At 41.6% G+C, this 23,430-nt stretch overlaps 2 protein-coding genes across 5 annotated transcripts in view; one reads left to right on the top strand and one right to left on the bottom strand.

Annotated features, from left to right (window-relative positions):
* The window catches only part of osbpl3b (oxysterol binding protein-like 3b), a 24,953-nt gene extending 6,197 nt beyond the window's left edge, over positions 1-18,756 (bottom strand). For 2 of the 4 annotated variants that reach the window (XM_037274250.1, XM_037274254.1), the window contains exons 1-13: positions 18,625-18,756; positions 13,685-13,835; positions 13,029-13,099; positions 10,940-11,298; positions 3,421-3,557; positions 2,549-2,665; positions 1,884-1,937; positions 1,624-1,737; positions 1,270-1,434; positions 1,076-1,190; positions 529-632; positions 258-350; positions 36-192 (exon numbers count right to left, since the gene is read on the bottom strand). In XM_037274250.1, coding sequence (XP_037130145.1) covers positions 36-192; positions 258-350; positions 529-632; positions 1,076-1,190; positions 1,270-1,434; positions 1,624-1,737; positions 1,884-1,937; positions 2,549-2,665; positions 3,421-3,513 — 1,012 coding nt within the window. In that variant the 5' untranslated portion in view covers positions 3,514-3,557; positions 10,940-11,298; positions 13,029-13,099; positions 13,685-13,835; positions 18,625-18,756. Of the gene's footprint in view, positions 1-35; positions 193-257; positions 351-528; positions 633-1,075; positions 1,191-1,269; positions 1,435-1,623; positions 1,738-1,883; positions 1,938-2,548; positions 2,666-3,420; positions 3,558-8,126; positions 8,266-10,939; positions 11,299-13,028; positions 13,100-13,684; positions 13,836-13,918; positions 13,999-14,073; positions 14,188-18,624 lie in introns of those variants that run through there. The other 2 variants (XM_037274252.1, XM_037274253.1) reach the window with 2 other exon arrangements.
* On the top strand, positions 14,409-23,430 carry pde11al (phosphodiesterase 11a, like). The gene is made up of 20 exons (XM_037274243.1): positions 14,409-16,837; positions 17,753-17,911; positions 18,419-18,508; positions 18,640-18,780; positions 18,892-18,956; positions 19,079-19,205; positions 19,415-19,490; positions 19,823-19,890; positions 19,989-20,081; positions 20,186-20,236; positions 20,321-20,467; positions 20,532-20,639; positions 20,903-21,012; positions 21,078-21,168; positions 21,789-21,889; positions 22,037-22,114; positions 22,193-22,256; positions 22,409-22,483; positions 22,597-22,680; positions 22,770-23,430. Exons 1-20 carry the CDS (start codon positions 16,058-16,060, stop codon positions 22,974-22,976), a joined length of 2,715 nt encoding a protein of 904 aa, XP_037130138.1. The 5' UTR covers positions 14,409-16,057; the 3' UTR covers positions 22,977-23,430.

Here is a 23,430-nt window from a genome sequence, read left to right as displayed (position 1 = left end):
TTCCCGCACGTGACGGCATCCAAGTCCGGACTCACTATTCGTGGCAACCCGGCAGAAATCCTCCTGCAGCTTGGCCGCATCAAAAGGAGAATCCAGAGACTCTTGGTCGACTTTGTCATTGGCCAACGCCGCAGAGGAGAGGTTGGGGTTCGAGGAATGGAGGCGGATGGAACCAGAGATGCAGCTGGGAACCTGCAGCGGAACAAAAATGATCTAAGCAAAGAGTTTAAAAAGTGAACCTTTTGTTTTCAGCCTACCTGCAGAGTTGTTTTGATGTCTTTGTTGTAGTTTTTTGTGCGCCATTTTCTCTGAAGCCTCTTTTCTTTTTTAGGGCTGTCAAATGTAGATGCCTAGTGATCATAACAGAGTGGATGGATCTAACTAAAGAGCTGTCATCATGGACAATTGAAATAAAAATAGATTTGAAAAGATCTAAATATAGCAAGGGAATGGAGCAAAGTTTGTTAAGATGGTGCTAAGCTTCAATTGCAGAGACAAACTGGTATTTCATAATGATAAGCAAAGCACCTGAAGAGCCTGGATGGAGGGTGCAGAATAAGTACGATGGAGGACCTCCATGCTCTGAAGAAGGTGGCTCAGTTCAAGTAGGTACGCCTCACAAACTGACAAGTCTAAAAGGCGGAGAATAAATAAAACAGCACTTATTACAAATAACTCTTTTGTAATACCGCGACATGAAAATTACTCAACAGATGAAGCTGTATAAATTCCCGGACCTGTTATAGAAAATTCATCTTTAATGGTGCGATTACTACTTGCGCCAGCAGAGGTCGCTGTTGCTGCTAAATCATAAATTCAATCGCGATAACAGGTGAATTGGAAACATCCATCCATTCAATTTCATTATTTTCAAAAGAAGCACCATCAGAAAAAAATGTGCTCAGCAATTTATATTATATTATTCCTGCTGTCTAATGTGGAGAAAATAATGTATTGGCAGATTTTGCGATACATAATATCATGGAATGCTTTTTTACTTTTTTTACTGTGATATAGTATGATAGAAATATTTTCAGGAAGTGGGCCGCGATGAAGCTTGCCAATGCGGGTTCACCTTTGGAGCACTTGTCCATGTCATCAGATGACTGCAGCCAGGCTGTTACCTTGGCTTGGCTGTTGCAGCTAAAAGGGAAAGCTCCAGCTGAAGACTGCCTGCGTATAGGCACACACTGCAAAAAGAAACACAAACAAAAAGTCAGCCCCATCACAAATATGTAATTTAACCTAAGCATGGAAAATACATATTACCTTTCTAATAGGAGCGCTATCGGCAAAGCTAGAGGATGCGGGGGAAGGGTAGTGGGCGAAGTGGAAGGACTTGTCGTTGGGACACATGGCAATCTCATTTTGCCGATAGAGCCGGTGATGACGTAGTTTGGATACCCATTCATCAAACAGCTCCTGTGACTTGATCTGCACAAGGACAAAGTAAGGTGACGGGCGCAAACAATGTCTCGTCACATGCAAATAACAACACAAGGTCACCTCACGCTCCTTTAAGAATATACATGTTAACCTACGAGGAGGGAAAGAATGGCACTTGATTTCCTATACATCCGGGAGGGGAGGGGGGGGGGGTTGTTGACGAGCTTGGTAGTTTACCTTCAGGTGATAGATGTTCTCCTCAGCATCAAGATCGATGCACTTGGCTTTCTTCTTAATGGCCATAACGGACAGACCCACATCAATGCAGCCATGAAGCTTCCCTTTCTCAATCTGCAAGTCAACACATTATGCTAGGAACACACTGGATCATAAATTTAAAAAATCAATCTTAAATTAATTGCTTTGTTGCCGGTCGAGCAGGCAACACATGAAGAGAAGAGGCAAGGCCACGTCATTCGTAGCCAGGAGGCACTCACATCAGCGCTGCACTTGCCGTACTTCAGAATGCCCTTGTCCAGGGAGAAGTATCTCTACGGGGAGGAAGAAACACACTGAGCAAGTATAGATCCAGCCCCATTAGCTAGCAACAACTCAGGCGATTGCCACGTGTGTCCATCACCATTACAGCTGCATTTGCCCCATCCATTTTTTTCTACATTGAACGTGTGACTGGTGTAGGCACGAAAACAAAACGTCAATACTAAACATTTACAGCCCGATTAACCAGCAGCCCAGCAGCTAATGCATTTCACAGGAAGAGCGGGGCAATCATCAACTACATACACTTTCCAATCTTCATTGCGCCAAAGCACATAAAAAAAAATATCTTACCACCAAACAAAAAAAATGCAAGAAAAAAAAAAAAATGAATTTTATATATAAATATACAAGATAGATAGATAAATAAATAAATAAATAAATAAATTAAATACAGACTACAATCTGGACTGAGCAGCCGTTAATCGAAGAGGGATTTTTAATTGGCTCCCCTTGCTGTCAACTATGCGAAGCACCACGCTAACAGCGACCCTCAACAGGTTCATTTTTGCATGAATTCCCTCAGCTCGACGATAGCTACGGCTGACACGATTGCCTCGCCGACGGTGAAGAGGAAACAAAATTAAAAGAGGACACAGTGTACCTTATGCCAGCCCTTTAGGGGCCACTTTCTTTTCTTGAGTACATAGCCTTCCTGTTTCTGCAGCTCCGAGACACTGCTAAAGCCTCCCCGCAGACCTTCCACAATTTCCCAGCTGTCCTGCAGGTTAAATAAACACCATTTGTTGGAAATTAAATGCATGACACTAAATCAGCAACACATTATGTCCAGGCTTACTTGCTTTGTGGGAAGACTTCTTTAAAAAAAAAAAAAAAAAAAATTCTGCAGTGTGCAGAGTTCATAATGAATGTCATCAGAAAGAGAGAATGCAATTTGTGGGGGCGGGTCTATCTAAGAGAAACCCTCATAAGCAATGTAGGACTATTATTAAATTACAAGGCTTGGTTCTTTTGTCCCATCTGAGGGTTTATCACATTCCCCACAGTGACACTGTGAGTCATTGGCCATACTGTCTTGTCTGACAGTCTGGACACTTGTTACGAAGGTCGAAACACATCTGGAAGGCGTCAGCAGTGACGTACATGACAAGACAATATTCCATGTTACACGTTTTCACCAGCAATCAAAGACATCTATGTACTGTACGATGGCTGTCCAGGTTATTTGTTTATTCTAATTATGCAAGGTGGCAGTTATCATTAATAGCTTCAAGTTTTGCAAACAACCTGGAAGTTATATGCACATAAATGTGAAGAAATTACGACTATAAGTGAACAACGTAAATGAAAAAAAAAAATGCTGTGAATTGGTTTGTAATGGTATGACATCACTCATCAGGATTTGAGATTTGCGCCCCCTTGTGGAGGTAGTATCTATAGAGCAGACGCAGGATTCTAAGTTAGGCTTGTTGCTAATTAATTCACGCAAATGAGAATTTAAATTGATGTTTTTACCTGTCGACTGTCATGTTTGGATGAGGAGCTGCTGTTGCTACGGGACAAGGAGATCTTCTGCGACATAACTGAAGTGCACTCCTCCGAGCCCATCTCACCGCACACTAGGACTGAAGTGCCAGCAACATTGCTCTAGTCTAGTGAGAACAAAAGAGCAGACAAAAGGTCATGAGGGGAAGGAAAAAGATGGCTTTAATAGTCAAGGCCGCTAAAAGCTTTTCAACTTTGTCTCACTGAAAAATACATTAGGTTATGTGGACTGATTTGTTTTTGTATTTCTAATATGGCCTCTAACAGGATGATTGGCTTCAAGAATGAAATTGACAGAAAAGATTGGTCCTGAAAATTGAGTTTAAATGAAAGCAAGGCTCTTAATAATTGATATGTCCTTATGGCTCTTACTGAGCGCCAGACTTTCAACGTTAAAGAATGATGATGAATGTTATTTGAAATAGCTTGCTGAAAGCTCTGAGAATGTATCTCAGTTCTGCTTCTAATTGTGTGTTCATAACCAGTCTTGGAAAAGTGTGTGTACTGACTGAGATATATAAACATATGCCTGATTATACATTCTGTACATCTGCATGTGCAACAGCATTGATGACTACACAGTAAATATATATATATTTAAGATTAGCATATGCTAATCTTATACGCTATAGTTGTCTACAAAAAAATAAACAGGGTGCAATAAATGTGTAACCAACTGTTCAAACATAACATAACTGCCAGCAAATTGTAAATGAGATTCCTGAAATCACAGCTCACCACTTTTCTGAAGCTGAGCTGTGATTGGTTGTGGCAACTGTGATGTCATTTTTAGTTGACAGCAAGAGACAAAATGGCCGCCGTCTGAGATGGATAAAAACAAGTGAATTTTGCCATTTAATTCAGATTCCACAAAGGCAATATTAATCAGAATGCTGTGTTTAGGCTAGTGGGGGAACATACAACATTTTTTAAAGAACATTTTTGGGTTGAATAGCCTCTTTGAAGCAGCAGTTAGCAGCTTTGTGCTGTCTAATGGCCACGGCCTCCGATGCCAGATAAACAAAAGCGTGGTCATCTGAAAGCGGGCCTTCACGGCTTATTCAATGTGGTCATCGCGGCAGCGCCTCCACTTCTGATTTATTCATCCACTTTGGATTGATGACAGCAGTGACGCAGAGGTCTTTCACATGGTCGTCTGTTGGGGCTCCCTTTCATCTCATGCAACATGGCCACTTGGCCGCCTTTCATAAGGTGACAGCTCAGGGCTTTCTTCAACGAGAGCTTCTAATCAGGGATGACAATGACAAAAAACAAATATTCTCAAGCTATGTGGATTTCACCTACCAGTTGGGACGACACCAAATTTACCCTGCTAAGCCTCGGTTCGGCACCGACCAGACTCTTTATCACAAAGAGCACGAGACATCAAGCAACCTCTCTGACTTTACGACCTCATAGAGACCTTTGGGCAAATCTTGCTGAGCGAATGATGTCAGTTGAGATGGGCTAATGTCTGCGCTAACGAGATTGACACAGGCTGAAAGCTGCTCTCTCTTCCACTCTGCTCCTCACATTGCAGATGTTTGTCTGTCCTTCCGGTCTCTCCTGCTGGCATGCCTAACGGGCTTTTTAGGCGTCAAATGGACGCGAGTCACAAGGCTTCATCTCGTTTCAGAGTTTCTCAGATGGGTATGTTCCATTTACTTGCAATTACAATAAAGCATTTCTGATATTAAGTACTGTTGTTACAAACTTTAAATATTCAAATGTTAATAAATGCACATATCTGCATACACAGGCAGGTTATTTCTCTTAACAACAAAGCTCCTGTTATTGTTGCTAAGTTTCTTTGTTGTGCTGTTGGCCATCCATCCATCCATCCATCCGGATAAGGCCCAGTAACGAGCCTTTGCTTAATTGATCTCGACTTTTCTCTTGCAAGCCTTGCCTAAGGCTAGCTTAAGTGGAAAGGTTATAGTCTTCAGGAAAATTCTTGCACTGATGGCTACTGGAGTGAATTCAGGCATAATATCATTTAAAACAGAGAGAGAGAGAGAGAGAGAGAGAGAGAGAGAGAGAGAGAGAGAGAGAGAGAGAGAGAGAGAGAGAGAGAGAGAGGCTGCATGGCCGTTAGCAACGGCATATTAAGCCAATTATGCTGGTGTCATCATGATGTTTATTTTTTTTTCATGACACAACATATTTCAGTTCCTCTTCTCCCCATTCTTGTGTTAACATCATATTTCCTCCATCAAGTATGAAGAAACGTTGTACTGGTTTATCTACTGCCCACCCCACCCATTAAATTTAAGCACGACTCAGAAAAACGCAACAGCTTTAATGAGCTGGCATTCAAAAGGTAGTAACTTCCTAGATATAAAGTGTTATGGATTATGATAGTTAGGGAATCATGGGCAATTGCAAAGTCTGACGAGTTGTCCTCTTTTTCTCTGACAAGGAGAACACTTGGGGCAATCATCTTTTCATGAGCTATTTCACACAATCTCCGAAAGTTTCATTTATTTCTTGAACGTGCTTTCCGAAGAGTGCCGGAAATTAGGATGGCATAATGTGAAGTTAATAAACATTGAAAAACACCAGTTATATAAAGCAGAGTTAAAGCATTAATAAATAACTAAATATGCTACGTTAGAGGTGTGTCCATTATTAAATAAGCTAAATAATTGCTGACAGAGGCCAGACGAGTAATATAGAAGTTACTCTCCTTTAAATCAATAGGGGGGGCTAAAAGTCAAGCCAGGCCAACAACAATAAATGCTAAGTCATCGTTTAATAATTAATTATAGTTTATTTAGGTGTTGTGACAGCGTGATGTTTACGCATGTGAACTTCTCGATGCTCCTCGTGAGGATAAAGCGCTTGAGAAAACGGATGAATGGACAGCAATTAAAAAGTCCCAAAGGACCTGCAGTGTCAATGCAGTTGCTCCATTTGTCAAAACTGAAGGAAAGACAATTTTTTTGGCCTACATTGGCACAAAATAGGAACATGTTCCAAATATAAGGGTGACCTACTGCTCTGCACACCCCCAAAAAATAAAAAGGCTTTAATGACGACAATAAATCCAATATAACCCCAATTCCTGCATGCCCACCTGCTCTTTGTGCCTTAACCACATCCCATTCGGTGTCATTACCGTTTTGTTGTAGCTTGTGCTCAAATTCCAGCAGCCCTTTTTCGTGTCATGTCATGACGGGTCCATTATTTAGTATGCCTGACAATCCCTTCGAAGAAAAAGCTACACAGATGGGAACGCCTGCGCAGAGCTGCTTATGGCCCGATGGGCAAAAGCTGAGAAGGCTTGAGTCCAAATAACAACATTTAAAATGTGACAATGACATCTTATACCGTTAAACTCAATGTGCTTCATGCATAGTAGTTGGAAATATCAAACACAAATATTCACACAAACACTTTCACCGCCAGGCATCCTGTAAATTAACCACATCCTCAACCACACACACACACACACACACCCTGCCTGGAGTATATTCAGCATGTGGGGAAGTGTGACAGTCTCATAGCTCAACAGCGGCTCATTAAGACACTGAGCCAAGTCAGAACTGCTGAACTCATAAGTGCTCGCTTGGCGTCATAATAACAACCTGCATAATCAGCTGCTGCTTGCTGAATGCGAGATGACCACACGATTCCACTTTCCCGCTAATAGGGGCTTGCCGTTAGCCTTTTGTCAATTTAATATAGTAGAAGTGTTGACCCAGAAAAGAAAGGCCACTGGGCAGTTCCTGTTGCTGAATGTGATATCATGAAAAATGGAAAAAATGGATATTGACAATGCTCTAAGTCGTTTCCAGCAGTGTATTTGGGACACAGAAGGAAACAAACCTAATCTCGGATCAGGTTGGGTCAGCGTTTTGGTACATTTGACTGGACCGTACTTTCTGAGAACCACCCACATGTTACTTACCCAATTATTGTTATTCTAAACTCAATGTGTAGGTTATATGTGACTCTAAATTTCTCTATATTATCTTGAATCCAGCTGCTCGCATGAAGTGAACCAGTATTAAATAAACCTAGAAATAAGATTAGTTCAAAAGCAAAAAGGGGGTCAAACGAAGCAGTATGTTATTCAAGCATATCAGCGCTGCCACTTAAATACGCTGACCACTTTGAATAATTCAGTTACCCAAACTCAGATTTGCTGTCAAATCCTTTTGCATGTGCAATTGTTTTTCCATTAAAAAGATCTAAAAGTGCAGCCTGTTAAAAATTCATGTTGAGTTTCTGCTGGAGTGTGTTTGAGCTTCCTTCTGCCTCTGGTGCCTGGAGGAGGCTGCAGACTGGCACAGCAAGCTGATATTCAAAAGAATTCCAGCATGTCACTATAATGAGCTGACTGAGAAAGTCACGTAGGAAAAAAATAAATAAAATCGCATCATAAAACTTTTACTTGTGACAAATGTAAAAAAATGTTGGCATCACTTTAGACATGTCACTGAACAAATGCAATTGCATTTTCAAAAACAAACATTTACCTGTTTACACATAAAGCCTCATGAATTATTCATGCAGTGTGACCCATAAAGAGGGAACACCTGCGTATGCATGAGATCCCAACAGATGATCTTTTCTTGACTTCTTTATATAATAATGACCTAATTTATAAAAAAAAAATACATAGCATGATGGGTTTGAAAATCCATAGTCACATGACTGCTGTGTGTAACGACCTGAAGAAGGTGACGTCTAATGAGGCCTATGTTTAACAGCTCCCAAGGAGGTGTGAGTCACATACACCTGGCGTGACGCACATTTGCTCACCGCCAAACACGGTTAAGGGACTCTCCCGAAGGTCATAGTTTCCAGGTTCTGGTTAGAAAGAAAAAAAATTACAAATCAAAGTTGCCAAAATGTCTGACCTTTAAAAAATGTTAATCTGAGATCATCGTTGTACCTTGCACACAAGTAATATTGCCTCTTTAGGTTGGTACGCCCGCTGACAAATGACGCCATTAACGGCCTGCAATTGAAGCTTAGGCGAGAAAAATCCATCACGACAGACCTAAACACGAGTCGTAATGTTTGTCTGTATGGATGTTGTTGAAATAGTAACAGCTGCGAGGGTGGGGGGGTCAACAAATTTGTGCCCCCCCCCAAAACAAATAGACACTGGACTGGCAGATTGCTAAAAGGGACAAGTGGCCACGCATTAAAGAAGGAAGCTTTGTATTGGCACTATGCCCAGTGGATAAATCGCTTGAATTGGAAAACTTGAGGGAAATGAAACGTGGCGTCTACAAATCCATCACTCAGAATACACCGCTAGTGCCAAAAAGTACATTTCAAACTCCTTCGGGCACGGATTGTCAACTCAACAGATGGTCGATCATGTCAACATAGACACTGCTGTTGCTGAAATACAAACGGAAAGAAAACTATTCTTTTCATTTTTTCTTTTAAATCACCCACATTAAACGAAACAACCAAGGTCGAGATGCGTGTACCGCACGACAATAAGTTCCATTTCCTGTTCTGTAGCCTTCATAATGCGAATGAAACCTCCATTAACCACAGAAAAGCAAAACACCTGTGGAGTCTTTTGACGCTCAATCTCCCGTGTTATGAGAATCGTTACAACCTCGAGACGTTCTTTCGCTTAAGCTTGCAGAGCCACAAATGAATGTGGTTGCCGTGGAGATTTGGTTCTTGAGCACATACTGAAACCCTAAATCGGTTAAATGGTGACAGAGCACTCATCTCTCCATCTCATGCAAGGTCAAGTTTGTTTGTGCATCAGACGCGAGTGGGGCTAGTCCGAGAGTGTGGCCGGGGCCGCATGCAGCCCGGGGGCCGCCAGTTGCTCACCCCTGGCCTAAAGCAGTGTTAATTAAAGATTTCCAGTGATAGGTAATTAAAGATGTGTCATCCTGGACCAAATTAGAACATCCATTCATTTTCTATTGCATTTGTCCTCATCAGGGTGAGCTGGAGCCTACCTCAGTTGACTTCTAATCATGCCTGATTGCAAAGCACATACAGACAATCATTCAAGCCCACATTCACGTCCATGCACTATTTATCGCAGGAGTGTCCAAAGTAGGAATTTGTGAAAAATAACATTTGACTTGGTCTGTAACACCATAATCAAAATGATTGAACAGCTCCCACACCCGACAACAACAACTCCTAAAAATTAGAATAAATAAATTGGTTTTATATGGAGCTTTTCTAGCTATGAAAATAAACTCTAAGATAGTATACAATTTCTCTTCACAGCACCCTGGTTAACACAAAGCTGTCCTGGCAGCTTTTTAAAATACTTGTAAAAATTTTAGCATGTTTAATTAAAGTTGAATAATGTCCAGCCAATACGAGAACCCGGAACCTCAGAACTACGAGGCAGACGTGCTAACCTCTACTCCACTGAGCTGTCACGGAATAGATATATGTGCAACAGAATTAACTTCTGAACGTCTTTTTCTTGGCAAACTAATCACGCCCTGTCGAAGGGCCAGTGAAGAGTGTTAATGATGGAGGACACCAAAATTGGCAACAGCGCATCTTTGGCTTTAACAGCCGCTAATCCTCTCTTCTGGGATTGATTGCTTTAGAGGAAATAAAAATTTAAATCTTTGGCGTTAATCTCCAATCCCGTGCTGTGTTGATTCATCTTACTTTTAAATGCACGAAGAATCTTCAGAAAATCCTGATTAACATTCTTTAAGTGTTTCCCATGGCGAACGTGGGAAAATATGGAAAAATCTATCATCTTCCCTAGCACCATGGGGGCAAATATATTTCAGGTGGGCCAGTGCCCCCCGTGGCCCCCCCCCCTCTAGCTGCGGCAGTGTTCCTATCCCAGATGACTCTAGACTTGTCACCAGCCATTCACACTCTCCTTCACACGTAAGAACAGAATTCAGTCTTCAATTAATTTAACGCTATGGGAAGATGGTAGAAAACACACAACTCCCCACTCAGGCTCAAAACTGTGAAGCAGACAAAAAGTAATCAATCTAGCAGGCATCTATCAAGGCTACGTTTTCAATCATGAGGAATAACAGCTTTGCATCATTGCATCTGACTTCCGTCTTCCAATTCCCATCAATAAGGAATACACAGTAAGCCCCCATAGCGCTCCTCCCTTTACCTGAAAGGCGCCTCTGTGCACCCGAAGAATGCTGCGTGAGTCGTGAAATTCCAGTAAATGAATGTCAGCCAGTCACTCTGACCTCAAAAGTTGTGCGAGTCACAGTTATAAAGAAATATGTGGGTGTTTGCTCATGACTAACATGGAGAAAGTGACTCAAGAAATGATATTTGTGTTTTGACAGCAGCGGTGGGTGTGAGATACTCAGCATGTATGAAAAATGGATGTCATTTTCTTAACGTGACATTAATTATATCTTTTACATGGGTGCATTTTAACGAGGGTTAATCTTCTGAGTTCAAAACATTTAAAGTCAAAATCAACTTAATACGACTTGACAAACGGCCTTGAAATAGCAGCAATTACGAAGAACGTGAAGGGAGCACAACTCACCGTGATGGGAGTTACAGATGGACTGGTGAAGATGGTGGCACAAAAAAAAGAGGCAGCAAAAATGACAAGAAGATATTGAATCAAGCAGACTCCCTTCTGGTTCGTGACACGCTCACCAGCATAGCTTCCACTCATACAGGGGGGGAAAAAAAACATTTGTTCACCGCGGCATGCAGAAGGCGGAGACTTGGTAGTTGATCCAGATAAGAGCCAATAGGAGTTAAGAATGAAGCCGACGAAACTTTAAAGGGCGTGGCTTGTATTCTCTCCCCCGTTGTGGTTTTATGACGTATGTCGGGGGGACACCCAAAAATGTCATTTCTGGTGAAGGTTACTAATACGTTCCTTTCGTTTATCTCCTGTAAAGAAATCAAAATTAGAGAAGTTATTTTTTATCTGAGAACAAATAACACTCTACGGAGGATACTTTATAACACGGTTTAAAAAACAAAACGACCCAAAAAACGATAGTGGGACTAATATGAAGTTATACTGCCCCCTTCTGACTAAACTGTGGAATTGCACTTTAGCGGTTAAAATGCCCTCAAATCGTTATAGATTAGTTTGAAGATTTTGTTTTGGTTTTACTCAATTCAGATTAAATTGGAAAGTCTACATTTTTAAAAAGTGAACTCCATTAAAAACAAAAAATCAATTCATGTTAAAGTAGTACAAATATTTTGGTACGTTCGAAGATTTTACTGGTATTTGTAATTTAACTGAGAATTTTGATTTGTACTCCATGGATTTGAACTGATAAATGTACGTTCTACTCCTCACTTTGTCAAAATAGATTTTTAGTTGCTTCCGTATTACATTTTTTATCTTGTAAAAGACTGTTATGGACTCCCTGTATACATACATTATAAAGTATATTTACATTTATATTGTGTATATAGTGGTGCTTATATTTTGAATATTTGGCTGCAAATAAATGCAACCATAATCATTTTTCACAGGGCTGCAAATGTATTGTCCTGTAATTTGCATTGTCAGGTCAAACTATTTAAATTTATGTCCACTGACACACAGAGGAGGCAAAGCAACCTCAAATTTATTGCAGGTTATCATCCGAGTCTCTGTACTGTTTTATTACAACCAATAAAAATAAATGTGCATAAGTCTTGTGAAAGAAAGCGCAAGCATTAAAAGAAATGGACCAACGTGATCTCGCTCATCACCGAGTTCCAGTCAGCGTAGGAGCAGTAAAAAGTCGACGAGCAACGGTCGGTCCATGTTTTTTTTAAATCAGAAAGTCATTTTATTGAATGAACAATGAAATGAAAACATAAAAATGAAAAGAATTTTAAGATGAGGGTTAGGCCTCAAGGACTTGAAGTCACAAAGCACCTTTATGCAGAACTTCAGCAGTTTAAGCCTTTTTTCTTGTCTGAATGTTTGCCTTTTACTTTAACATTATATGCAATTTTAAATTAACATATCTCAAGTGCAATACATTTTGACCACCATAACAGGCTGCTAAAAGCTGATTGACGAGTTTATCGGTCAATGTTTGGGTTGACGCAGTAGATGTCGTGTTTCTTGAACGCATTGTCTTCCAAGTTCAGAGCAGTATGCCTGATGGAGCCGTTGAAGTTGTGATGGGATTTTAACCTCGAATATACCCAAGAGGCCATTGCCTGCACCTGGCCTAATTCCAACAGTTCTTCCCATCGGTGAGATGCCGGGCAGCACGCGGTAACGTGAAAGATTGCGTTGGGCCTCTAACTCGATTGCCAATGCGGGAAGCTTTTCGTCAAACTGCACTTTTGTTCTTTCCTTGCGCTCGGCTTGATTGGACTGACCGGCGTCTGTTCCGCCGCTGCCGGTGTTTGAGGAATTATTGCGTGTAACCGTTGCTTTATTGCATTGACTGCATATCTGAGGGCTACGTTGCCTCCTAGCTAAAGTAGCGCCTTGGTTCATAGTCGGTAAAAACATGTCGGTGTAAGAGCTCTTCATGTTTCTTCGTCTCGGTCTCAGCTTGGAGGGAACCAGGATGTAAACAGAGCGTTCTCTCTGGAGGAAAGGCCTCTCATTAAGGAATAGTGGAATGCTGGTGTGTTGACTTAATTGTGTATTTTCTCACCTCAATAGTCCTCCCATTGGGCTCGCACAAATTTCCCCTGAAGTCATCAGTTCTGCAAGCGTTCTGCAACCCTTTAATGTAAAAAGCAAGATGAACAATGTGGCTCATCAAAAGAGTACTGGACTCACAATGAAACGTGGTTGTGATGGTACATCAGAGATACATATTCACTCAAACAGTCAATTGTGGCCCCGAGATTTCTCGGAGGTCATAATGTTTGATGAAAAAAAAAAAGATTAATAAGAGTTTCAGTTTAATTCACACGCTTGAAAATTCATCAGTGTGTCCAATCTCCTTACTTTGTGATTCAAAAAGAGGGTAGCGCTAAGAAATACAAAATGGTTGGCGCATTGCAGAGAATATGAAGCGGACACATCTCAGCGGAGTGGAGGAAAAGGTGAAAGTGAGATGAAAACAATTTTAAACGATCAGTAGCGCTGCTGTCAGTGTCACCCAAAGAAGATCCAGTAGTGACATCAGTTACGCTTTTCACCACAAATATGAGTATTAAAGCAATCAAGAGCGGAACCAGGTAAGTCCCAATGACTCAAATCGTAAACTAAATTAAATCGAATAAAAAAAATGAGGCCCAAGACCAAAATGCAGCATTCCATCTCCATTTCACCTTCTTACAAGAACCCTGAAAATGCATTTACCTCTGTAGTGCATCTGATAAGTGGTGATCCAATGCATCCTATCCACAGTCCTCAACATGCCACTCGTCCGTTCGGAAGCCTCCTCGTGGATTTTGGGCTTGGGTACGACCGCTCTCGTGGCATTCCGTGCTCCCCTCGTAGGTTTCGGACGCTGAAAACAAGAATGATTGAGGGGGAAAAAGTCAAAAATGGAGATATGGAGGATTGAATTTTGTAGAAATAAACATCTTTTACATCCGAGAAGTTAAAGTCTCCTGTCAACTTGGGTGTCTTTGCCAACGTTTTTGTCTCATTCTCATGCCTGTATGTTGCATCTGAATGAGGTAACAGCAGAACGTTACTCACATCACCTCATGTTAGCCACGCCACGCGCTAGCAAGCCTCGGTACCTTTTGTTTCGCCGAGTGCAGTGACCTTCGGGCTTGTTGGGGGGCTGATAAAAGAGGCCTCGCTGAACTCCTGCCCGATGACCGCTTGACAATCGGAAGGATGGGAACAATTCAAAGTGGGGGATGTGGGATGCATAGAGATGTTGACAGACTTTGTGCTTTCTCCCTGTTTGGAAATCATTTAGTGTTCAAGATGGGCTCAGCCGCCAACACATTTTGACGAGGGATCGTCTCAGTTACTCACGCTAGAATTACATCTGTGAGTTTTGCAATGCTACGGAATAACATATTATTACTTACTCCTCGTGTGTGTCGTGTTTATTTTATAGCCAATAATGATTCAGACTGTGTTACTTAAAATGATTCAAACTGTTTAATTTACAGCTGTTTACGCATCATTTTTCTTTATGACATCACTGATGTCATCGTGACTCACAGTTTGGAAAACGGGAATTATTGGATTCGATTCATTTATTTATTTTTTTTGCTTCCATATGCTCACGCGAGGTTGTTGTTTCATGAAGAAGACTCCATCTGGCTGAAAAAAAAAATCCGACGAGATGATTAAACAAAGGAGCAGATTTTTTTTTTTCACCGCGAAAAGATTCACAAACCGTTCTGGCCGCCAGCCAAGTTACTCATATTCTCATGGAAAGTTGAAAAGTGGCAGTTAATAGCAAGCATGCAGTTAAATGATGGATCACATTAGCATTCCATTCCATCTTGTTCAAAGATGAATGCATACGTTGCCCTCTGCCTTGGACATTATACAATGCACAAAGCTCTCCCTCCCTTGACTCAGCTGCGATGTACCACAACAATCTGCCGCATTGCGCTTTTTAATTGGGATTCCCATGAGATGTGCTTGAAAGTCTCCGTAAAATACAAACGTCCAGCAGGCCGGTAAACAATTCGAGAGATTTGGGTTCAATAGAAAAAGATGCCATTGGACTGAATCAAATATTGCAGTGGTTTTACAATATTGAGGAAATCTTCCTATCCAAGCGTCAGTCCTCATTAGGAAAGCAGAGGGGTCTTATTCCATTCACACTCAGCAAGGGGGGAACATGCAAACTCCACACAGGAAGGCCACAGATTCCAACGACCAAACTCCGAGCTGTAACATTATGCAAGCCTAGATCAAAAGATGAGTAGAGTGGATCCGGCAGGAAATGTGGAGAGCGGCCTGTCGTGTTTTTGATGTGTAACAATGGTCATGATTAATGTGAACCCAAGGGAATGATTGCAACATATTTGCATCATCAAATATAATACTGTGCAGCAGCGAGGCAGCATTGAGGTTGTATTACTAATTTTATTCATTAATTTGAGACGAACATTTGAGTGGTTTTACTTCGCCTGGATTAAAGATTTAACTGTACAATTTTAAACTAAAAGTCAAGTCTTAGAGTGGGACCCCTGCTGACGGTTTACTAGAATGCAGTTGGTTGTTTACATTTTGCCTCTTTTTTTTTCTCTCGTCTTGAAGCAACAGTATCTAAAGGAAAAGATCACGACCGTAACCTGTTCAGTCTCATTTAGTTTAAAAAAAAACGTTTCTATCCCTGTCCTGCAGGCGGCGGTAATGAGCATAATTGACTACTACTAATTAACAGACCTAAGTGACGAAATGTCCCTTACTTCCTGGTTCCTCATCTTGCTGGAAAAAAGAGACGTGCTCTTTCATGCTTGTATATATATTTAACAAAAGTGAATAAATGAAGTGGCTTTATTGCCAGCACGTCTATTCAGTAGTTGAAGGTGACTTGTGTCATGTGTGATGTTCTGCACCCGCTATGCATCAAGTCCACTCCACCTGTAGCTGCTCTCCGCTCCCCTCCCACTGTGTTGCTCAGAAGATGGCGTTCATGAATGGATTCATGTTAGAAGGACAGCGCAGCCTCAGCGCACCGTGCAGCTTCACTCATGTTCCTGCACTCGAGCGAGCGCGCCGTTTCCTCCTCGCAACATCTAGCCCAGCGTGATGACTTCGGACTACTCTGACGTGGAGGCGTTTTTAGACGGCCACCCGGAACTCTTCGAGGAGTATCTGGTCAGAAAAGCCAAGTGTGAACACATCAGCAGGTGGCTGAGGGAGCACCAGGCTCCTAAAGTGACCACGGCCGATGAGAGACGCGGAGGCGCCCCGGCCAGGGAGCCTTCTCTGTGGCCGGCCAATCCGGACGCTCTGCGGCGCAGGTCGTCTCACATGGAGCTTCGGCGCAACTTCGCCCGGTCCAAAGCCACCACGGCGCACAGGACCTACGATGAGCACGCCAGTTTCAGCCAGCAAGACCCGCAATCCAGCATGAGGCGTCGCGCGCTTCTGCGTAAAGCCAGCTCGTTGCCTCCGACCACGGCGCACATCCTCAGCGCTCTTCTGGAATCCAGAGTCAGCGTGCCACAGTACGCGTCCACCGCCACCGACCACAAGTGTCGCCTCAGGGAGACCAACGAGAGGGAGTTCTTCTTGGAACTGGTCAAAGACATCTCCAACGACTTGGACCTGACCAACCTGAGCTACAAGATCCTGATCAACGCGTGCATCCTGGTGGACGCTGACAGGTGCTCCCTCTTCCTCGTGGAGGGACCCCCGCACAAGAGGACGCTGGTGTCTAAAGTGTTTGACGTGCACTCGGGCACCACGGTCAGACCCTCCTCCTGCACCCTCAACTCCAGCGAGGTGCAGGTGCCATGGGGAAAGGGCATCATCGGATACGTGGCCGAGCATGGAGAGACCGTCAACATCCCCAATGCGTACGAGGTAAATGGAGTAAAGCACCAAATAAGATGCCAATTTGATAATAATAATAATAATAATAATAATAAAATGTATATATAATATCTTAAATAAAATGGATTAGATTTAGCATGATCAGTTATTAAACAATATTACATGAACATGAGAATTGAACATTAAAATGCCAAATATTTGAAGTGCAAAAAAATGCTTGTGAATCACTGCAATATTGAAGCACTACATTTGATGACCAATTGCGCAATCTAATGAGATGTTTCGCTGTTTAGTACATTGACATTATTGACAACCATATTGAACATAGCAGATTATTTTTCTATGGCTCTTGCGTCTTCACCACTATGTGGTAGCTTATTAAATCTTAAACTTATTTAAGACATTTAAGAGACGTATTAATATGGTATGGTCACTATGGGCCTATGACTTCTTATTTTGCCCTATCAAGCTTTAGGTCAGTCTTTCATAAATGCTTTTTTAAAATGATACATTTGTGAGGGGAAATAAACCTTTTGTTTGCATATAAGCTTTAATTCATCTTATATCATTTATTATTTAAAATCTTAAAGACAAATGTTGCATTTATTTATTCATAATGTAATATATAGAGGTTTTAATTATTGAATACATGAAATATATTTTGTCCAGTTTCTCATATGCATTTGCATTTTTCATCTCAGCTATAAAGTCATTTAGTGAGGTCAGGGGTGAGGAGTCTACTTTTGAGGTCTACAGTTCGTGTCTTCATTGTGACATAACCAGAGTAATTACCAACATTTTTGTCACGCTCAATGATTTTGTCATGCTCAATGGCCGATGACAGGGCTGATCTTCATAAGTGCTCTCCAGGCTGCTAAATCAAAGAAAATAACTATCTTCTTACAAAAGGGGGAGTATTTACGAGCGCTTTTATGTGCCTTTCAGGACCACCGCTTCAGTGACGAGATTGACAAGTTAACTGGTTACAAGACTCAGTCCATTCTCTGTATGGCCATTTGCAACAGTGATGGAGAGGTCATTGGCGTGGTCCAAGCAATCAACAAGAACCCCACGGGAACGCCTTTCACTGAGGATGATGAGAAGGTGAGACATCTCACACAGGTGAGACACTCACATTACATTGCCCGCAGTCAATGAGCCGGATAGAAATACCGAGAGGTGATAGACGTACGGAACATTAAAGATATCGAGCAGGAAAGCAGTTTGAGTGTAAACACTTCAAGCAAGGACACGCTTTTTCTTCTGAGTGCAACAAAGCTCTTTCTACTGCTCTTACTTATATTGCCGATGACGTCATCCATAAAGTTCGTTAAAGGAGCTGCCAATCCATTTCGACAGTCTTTCAAATGATTTCCACTCAATTAGTGTGCAGCGCTAGTTCACTTACCTGCTCACCTAGAGTTTATGGGATTGTCCACAAGGTGGCAGAACTGAGTTGTTTGATCTGCTCATTTGGTTTTCTTTGACCTGCTAAGTTTAAATCATGTGAATCGCTTTCATTATGAAATCCGTTTGCAGTTCACGGAAGCAACTGTTTCACCCACAAGCTTTTGATTTTTTATTTTTTTTTGCAAATGTTTGGTCAACCAGGTGCTTCAGATGTATCTACCATTCTGTGGGATCTCCATCTCGAATGCAAAGTTGTTTTCTGAGTCTCGCAAGGAGTATGAAAGGAGCAGGGTGAGTGATGCTTCAAAATACTTTTACACAAAAAAATCCTTGGCATAATTCATTATATGGCTAATCCGTGATCAGTTTGATTGCATTATATGGTATTGTTAAGAATTCCACACTACCTTCTGCTGCTTCAGGCTTTACTGGAGGTGGTCAATGATCTGTTTGAGGAGCAGACCGATCTGGAGAAGATCGTGAGGAAGATCATGCAGCGAGCGCTCACCCTCCTGCAGTGTGAGCGCTGCTCTGTACTTCTTCTCGAGGACATCGATTCACCGGTGAGGCCTTTCAAAAAAAAAAAAAAAAAAAAGAAGCTTTTTATTTTAATGATAGAGGTCTTTGCTTCCCTTGAGGAGCAATTAAAAACTTAACGCAATGTGTCCTGGAAGGTTGTGAAGTTCTCCAAGACGTTTGAGCTGATGTCCCCCTTGAGCAACATGCATCATGACATCAGGTAGATGAATTTAAAAAAGTTTCCAGAAAGTCAAATTGAGTTTAGCTTTAGGCAGCAGGTTAGCAGTTGTGTTTGAAAGCTCAAAGTTTTTTTTTTGTGTGTGGCATTCTACCCATATGCAGCAACAGCATAGATAAACTGTCGTGCTCTGATTGGCTGATCAATAATAGCATCGCTGAGCTGGTGGCCTCCACCGGACTTCCCGTCAACATCAGCGACGTGTGCCAGGACCCGCGCTTTGATGCCGAGGTTAGCTTAGCATCAAGCTTTTTTTTTTTTTTACCTTTATATTTTTTTTAATCTTTTTTATTTTTTAGCTTTTATCTTTATTATTTTTTTTAATAATCAAAAATTCATTTGAGCACTTTACAATGGAATTATCTGAGTACTTTGGTACAATTTTACATTAACGCAAGGATTTTAATAACTATGCTAAGCAATGCAATTTGTGTTTGTAGGCAGACCAAGCCTCGGGATTTCATATCCGATCAGTGTTGTGTGTGCCAATCTGGAATCGAACGCATCAGATTATTGGTAGGTTTGACAAATTACGTCAATTTCACATTTCATCTCCCTCCCAAAGTCATTAGGGAAGCAAAAAAAAAAAGACAGAATTTACCGTAGATGGACAAATAGTAACATAAAATTCTCTAGCTAGCAAATTACGGTTGTTGAGAATGATTTAACAGCGCCCTCTACTGGTAGGTGTCAAATACTGCACTCTAAATGGTCTTCCAACTGTTTTTCATTGGCTTATGATTGGGCCCAATGAACTCCGCCCGGCATCAATTCTATTGATCGACATTGCCATCCATGCCTGCTAAATAGTTAAACGTTTTATTTCATGTGTGTTTGCTCCTCCGCAGGGGTCGCTCAAATATTGAATCGTCTCGACAGGAAGACCTTCAACGATGCAGATCAGAGGCTGTTTGAGGTTTGCAATTATTTGGAGGGCGCCAGGTTTTCTATAGATTGACCACATAAGGCACGGAAACGATTTTTCTCCTGTCTGCTATTTGTTTTTGTGTGCAGGCGTTTGTGATTTTTTGTGGACTTGGCATCAACAACACAATGATGTACAATCAAGTGAAGAAGACCTGGGCCAAACAGTCCGTGGCATTGGATGTGAGTACGGCTAACAGAACTCATCAGCATTTTTTTTTTTTTAAATGAGAACATCATGTGTCTGGTTTGAAATTTCATTCCTTTACACAAGTTGTTTCTTTCAGATGTTATCCTATCATGCTACATGCTCAAAAGTTGAAGTTGATCGACTCAAGGTAATCCTGGATCTACTCTCAGTTGCGATTATTTGACTTCCTGCTTGGCCGGAATCACGTTCTGTTCCGACCTTCTCTGTTCAGGCTGCAAAGATCCCCCTGAGCTGCGAGCTCGGCATCGACGAGTTCCATTTCAACGACTTCTCTTTGGACAACGACGCCATGATCACCGCTTCCCTCCGGATGTTCCTAGAACTTGGCGTGGTCCAAACTTTTAAAATAGACTACGAGGTGAATTCCAGTCCAGAGTCAAGGTAGACTATTGTCTAGCGTTTATGTTCGACTCTTTCTTCAGGTTTTATGTCGCTGGCTTCTCACCGTGAGGAAGAACTACCGAACTGTGGCCTACCACAACTGGAGACACGCCTTCAATGTGTCCCAGTGCATGTTTGTTATGATCACAGTAAGTCTCACGTGACAAGGCTGTAAATCCACTCCGATTTATTTGAGTTGTCTTTATCGATTAGTATGTGAAACTATGTGCCCCCTATCCACCTGAGTCATAAATACGCTCCAGCTAAACTGCTATATTTTAAGTTTTAGTGCAGCCTTCAGGCATATAGCTTAGCCTAACCTTGCCCCCGTACGCCCGGCTCATGTTTTACGTACCCCTTAACCCCCCGCTTGACGCCGTTCTCCTTGGTCAGAATTACAATTTCTTTATAGTCAGCCAGCTTTCAGGACGTTTTATCCGAGGCGGAGATTCTAGCGCTGATGGTTGGCTGTCTGTGCCACGATCTGGACCATCGAGGAACCAACAATGCCTTTCAAGCCAAGTAAGGCTCAAACACAGTGTGTGAGTGATCTATGATGGGTTTTGAGGTTTCGACTGTGTCCGCAGGACAGGTTCTGCTTTGGCGTTGCTCTACGGGACCTCAGCCACCTTGGAACATCATCACTTCAATCATGCAGTGATGATCCTACAAAGTGAGGTGAGGTCTGTCACAGCACAACAATGACAACATTGACAGAGCTAGGAGCTTTTTTTCTTAGGGGGGGAGATTTTAAAAACTCAAATAATTCTCCATAAAATGCTGATGAAAAATCACTCCTGGGAATTGGTGGAAAGTGGGGGGAAAAAATCCTGGAACATACTCAAAAGTCAATTATCTGGCTTGGCACCATATCTCAAGGGAGGCCAGTGCCCCCATGGCCCCCCTTCTAGTTCCGCCGGTGCTGCCTAATGGGACATAAAATAACCTCTATTTGTGACAGTGACTTATTCAGTCCAAAATTGATTTTGAAGGTTTTTAGTGCTTAGAAACAATCGAGACACAAGTCTCCTGTGGCAGTGAGCACGGAAAGATTTTTGAGACTTTTGTGTCCAGTTCACAAGAGATGGATTATAAGAGCAGTGTTTATCGATTGATTTGTTTGAACAGAGCGTGGAAAATGTCACCGCGTGTTGCTAATTAACATCGCTAATGGGGACTTCATTAGACGCTGAGCGATGAGTTTGCCAATACAATTGCTTTAAGGGGACATTTCTGGCACTGTTACTCATCGTTGCCTGCAGGACCATATGGGGATTTATGTAATATTTATGTTTCAGGGTCACAATATCTTTGCGAACCTCTGCTCCAAAGAATATAGCAACATGATGCAACTATTGAAGCAGGCCATTCTTTCCACAGACCTCACTTTGCACTTTGAGTAAGTAGTCTTTTCATTGGAGGAAGAATTATTAATTCTCCTATGACAAAACATGTTTTTATGAAAAGAAAATCTCGCTGCATTGAATAGAAGGTTTTTTTTCTTTATCTCTCTCGCATCCTTGACTATTTGGCTTTGCTTGCAAAGGCGCAGGAGCAAGTTTTTTGAGAGCGTGCTCGCTGAAGAATTCAGCTGGACGGAAGAAAAACACAGAGAAGTCCTCAGGTATTTTGTACGAAATAACAAATACACAGTGTATAAATCGATGATTTGCTGTCAGTGAGATTTGGGGGGCTTTAACAGATCCATGTTGATGACAGCCTGTGATTTGGGAGCTGTCACTCGGCCTTGGGAGATATCCAAACAGGTTGGTGCACTTAACATTTGGAATATTTGTATTTAATAATTAATTCATTAAATAAGTATTAGGTCTCGACAGTTGCTTGGGTTCAACAAAATTGCATGTTCCATACAGTTGTTACGATTCTGAGCCAATGTCGTATCAATGTTCCAATTTAGGTTGCCGAGCTGGTGACGAGTGAATTCTTTGAGCAAGGAGACAGAGAGAGGTCGGAGTTGAAGCTCACCCCAGCGGTAACAACACCAATTAAAATTTTTTTTTTTTTTTGTTTTGGGTGTGTGTGTAATTTTTTTTTTGTCTTATGTTGTAAATAATAATCGTCTATATTTTTGTATATATTATGTAGGCCATATTTGATCGAAATCGCAAAGATGAGCTACCTGCCTTGCAATTGGACTGGATAGACGGCATCTGTAAACCTCTTTATCAGGTCACTTACACGCTATGGAAATGCTCGTTTCATTCATGTATTGTTTTCATCCTATGATACAAATAAAAAAAATTCTCCCCCATTTGCAGTCCCTGCTGAAGCTAAACAGGAAATTACAGCCAATGGCGGAAGGGATAGACGCCAACCGAAAGAAATGGCAGGAACTGTGCGGATCTAATGAGCACGCACGCGATGCTTCAGTGGTCAGTCAGAGTCCCGAGGCTGGAGAAGCCAGCGAGGAGTCCGACGCGAAGCCGGCGGAAAACACCAACTCGGGGTCAAAGGGTCAAGCATAAAGTTTGGAGTAACCAACTTGGAGATGAATACTATCTTTATATATTTCGTGCACTACTTGAGAGTCACATTCAAACTCATGTAGTGAAATTTTTCACTGCTCAAGCTTTTCATTAATGACCTACTGAAACGTTAAAAAGTGACATTTTATGTAAACATACTTTTCCTATGGATGCTGACATAGAGCAGTTTTACCCAAAAAAGTCGGTGTTTTGTACCATCCTGAATGAAGACGTTCCTGAATATAAGCAATTTAGATTCCTTATTGATTCTCTATTATTGATTTTATATACTGTATACAAAAGATATTTATTCCACATATTGGATGTATTGCCCCTTTTTGAGGAAATGAAAGTTTTTTTTTTTAAGTGTTGCAAGAAGCCTTGGTATCATCTTTGCATGGAACGAATCATTTTTGGGGTGCGATGTCATCATTTGTGGCATAAAAGGAATCAA

The sequence above is a fragment of the Syngnathus acus genome, chromosome 16 (assembly GCF_901709675.1).
Source record: "Syngnathus acus chromosome 16, fSynAcu1.2, whole genome shotgun sequence".
Classification (NCBI taxonomy): domain Eukaryota; kingdom Metazoa; phylum Chordata; class Actinopteri; order Syngnathiformes; family Syngnathidae; genus Syngnathus; species Syngnathus acus.
The sequence above is the reverse complement of the archived record's forward strand: the minus strand, read 5'-3'. Positions and strand labels throughout refer to the sequence as shown.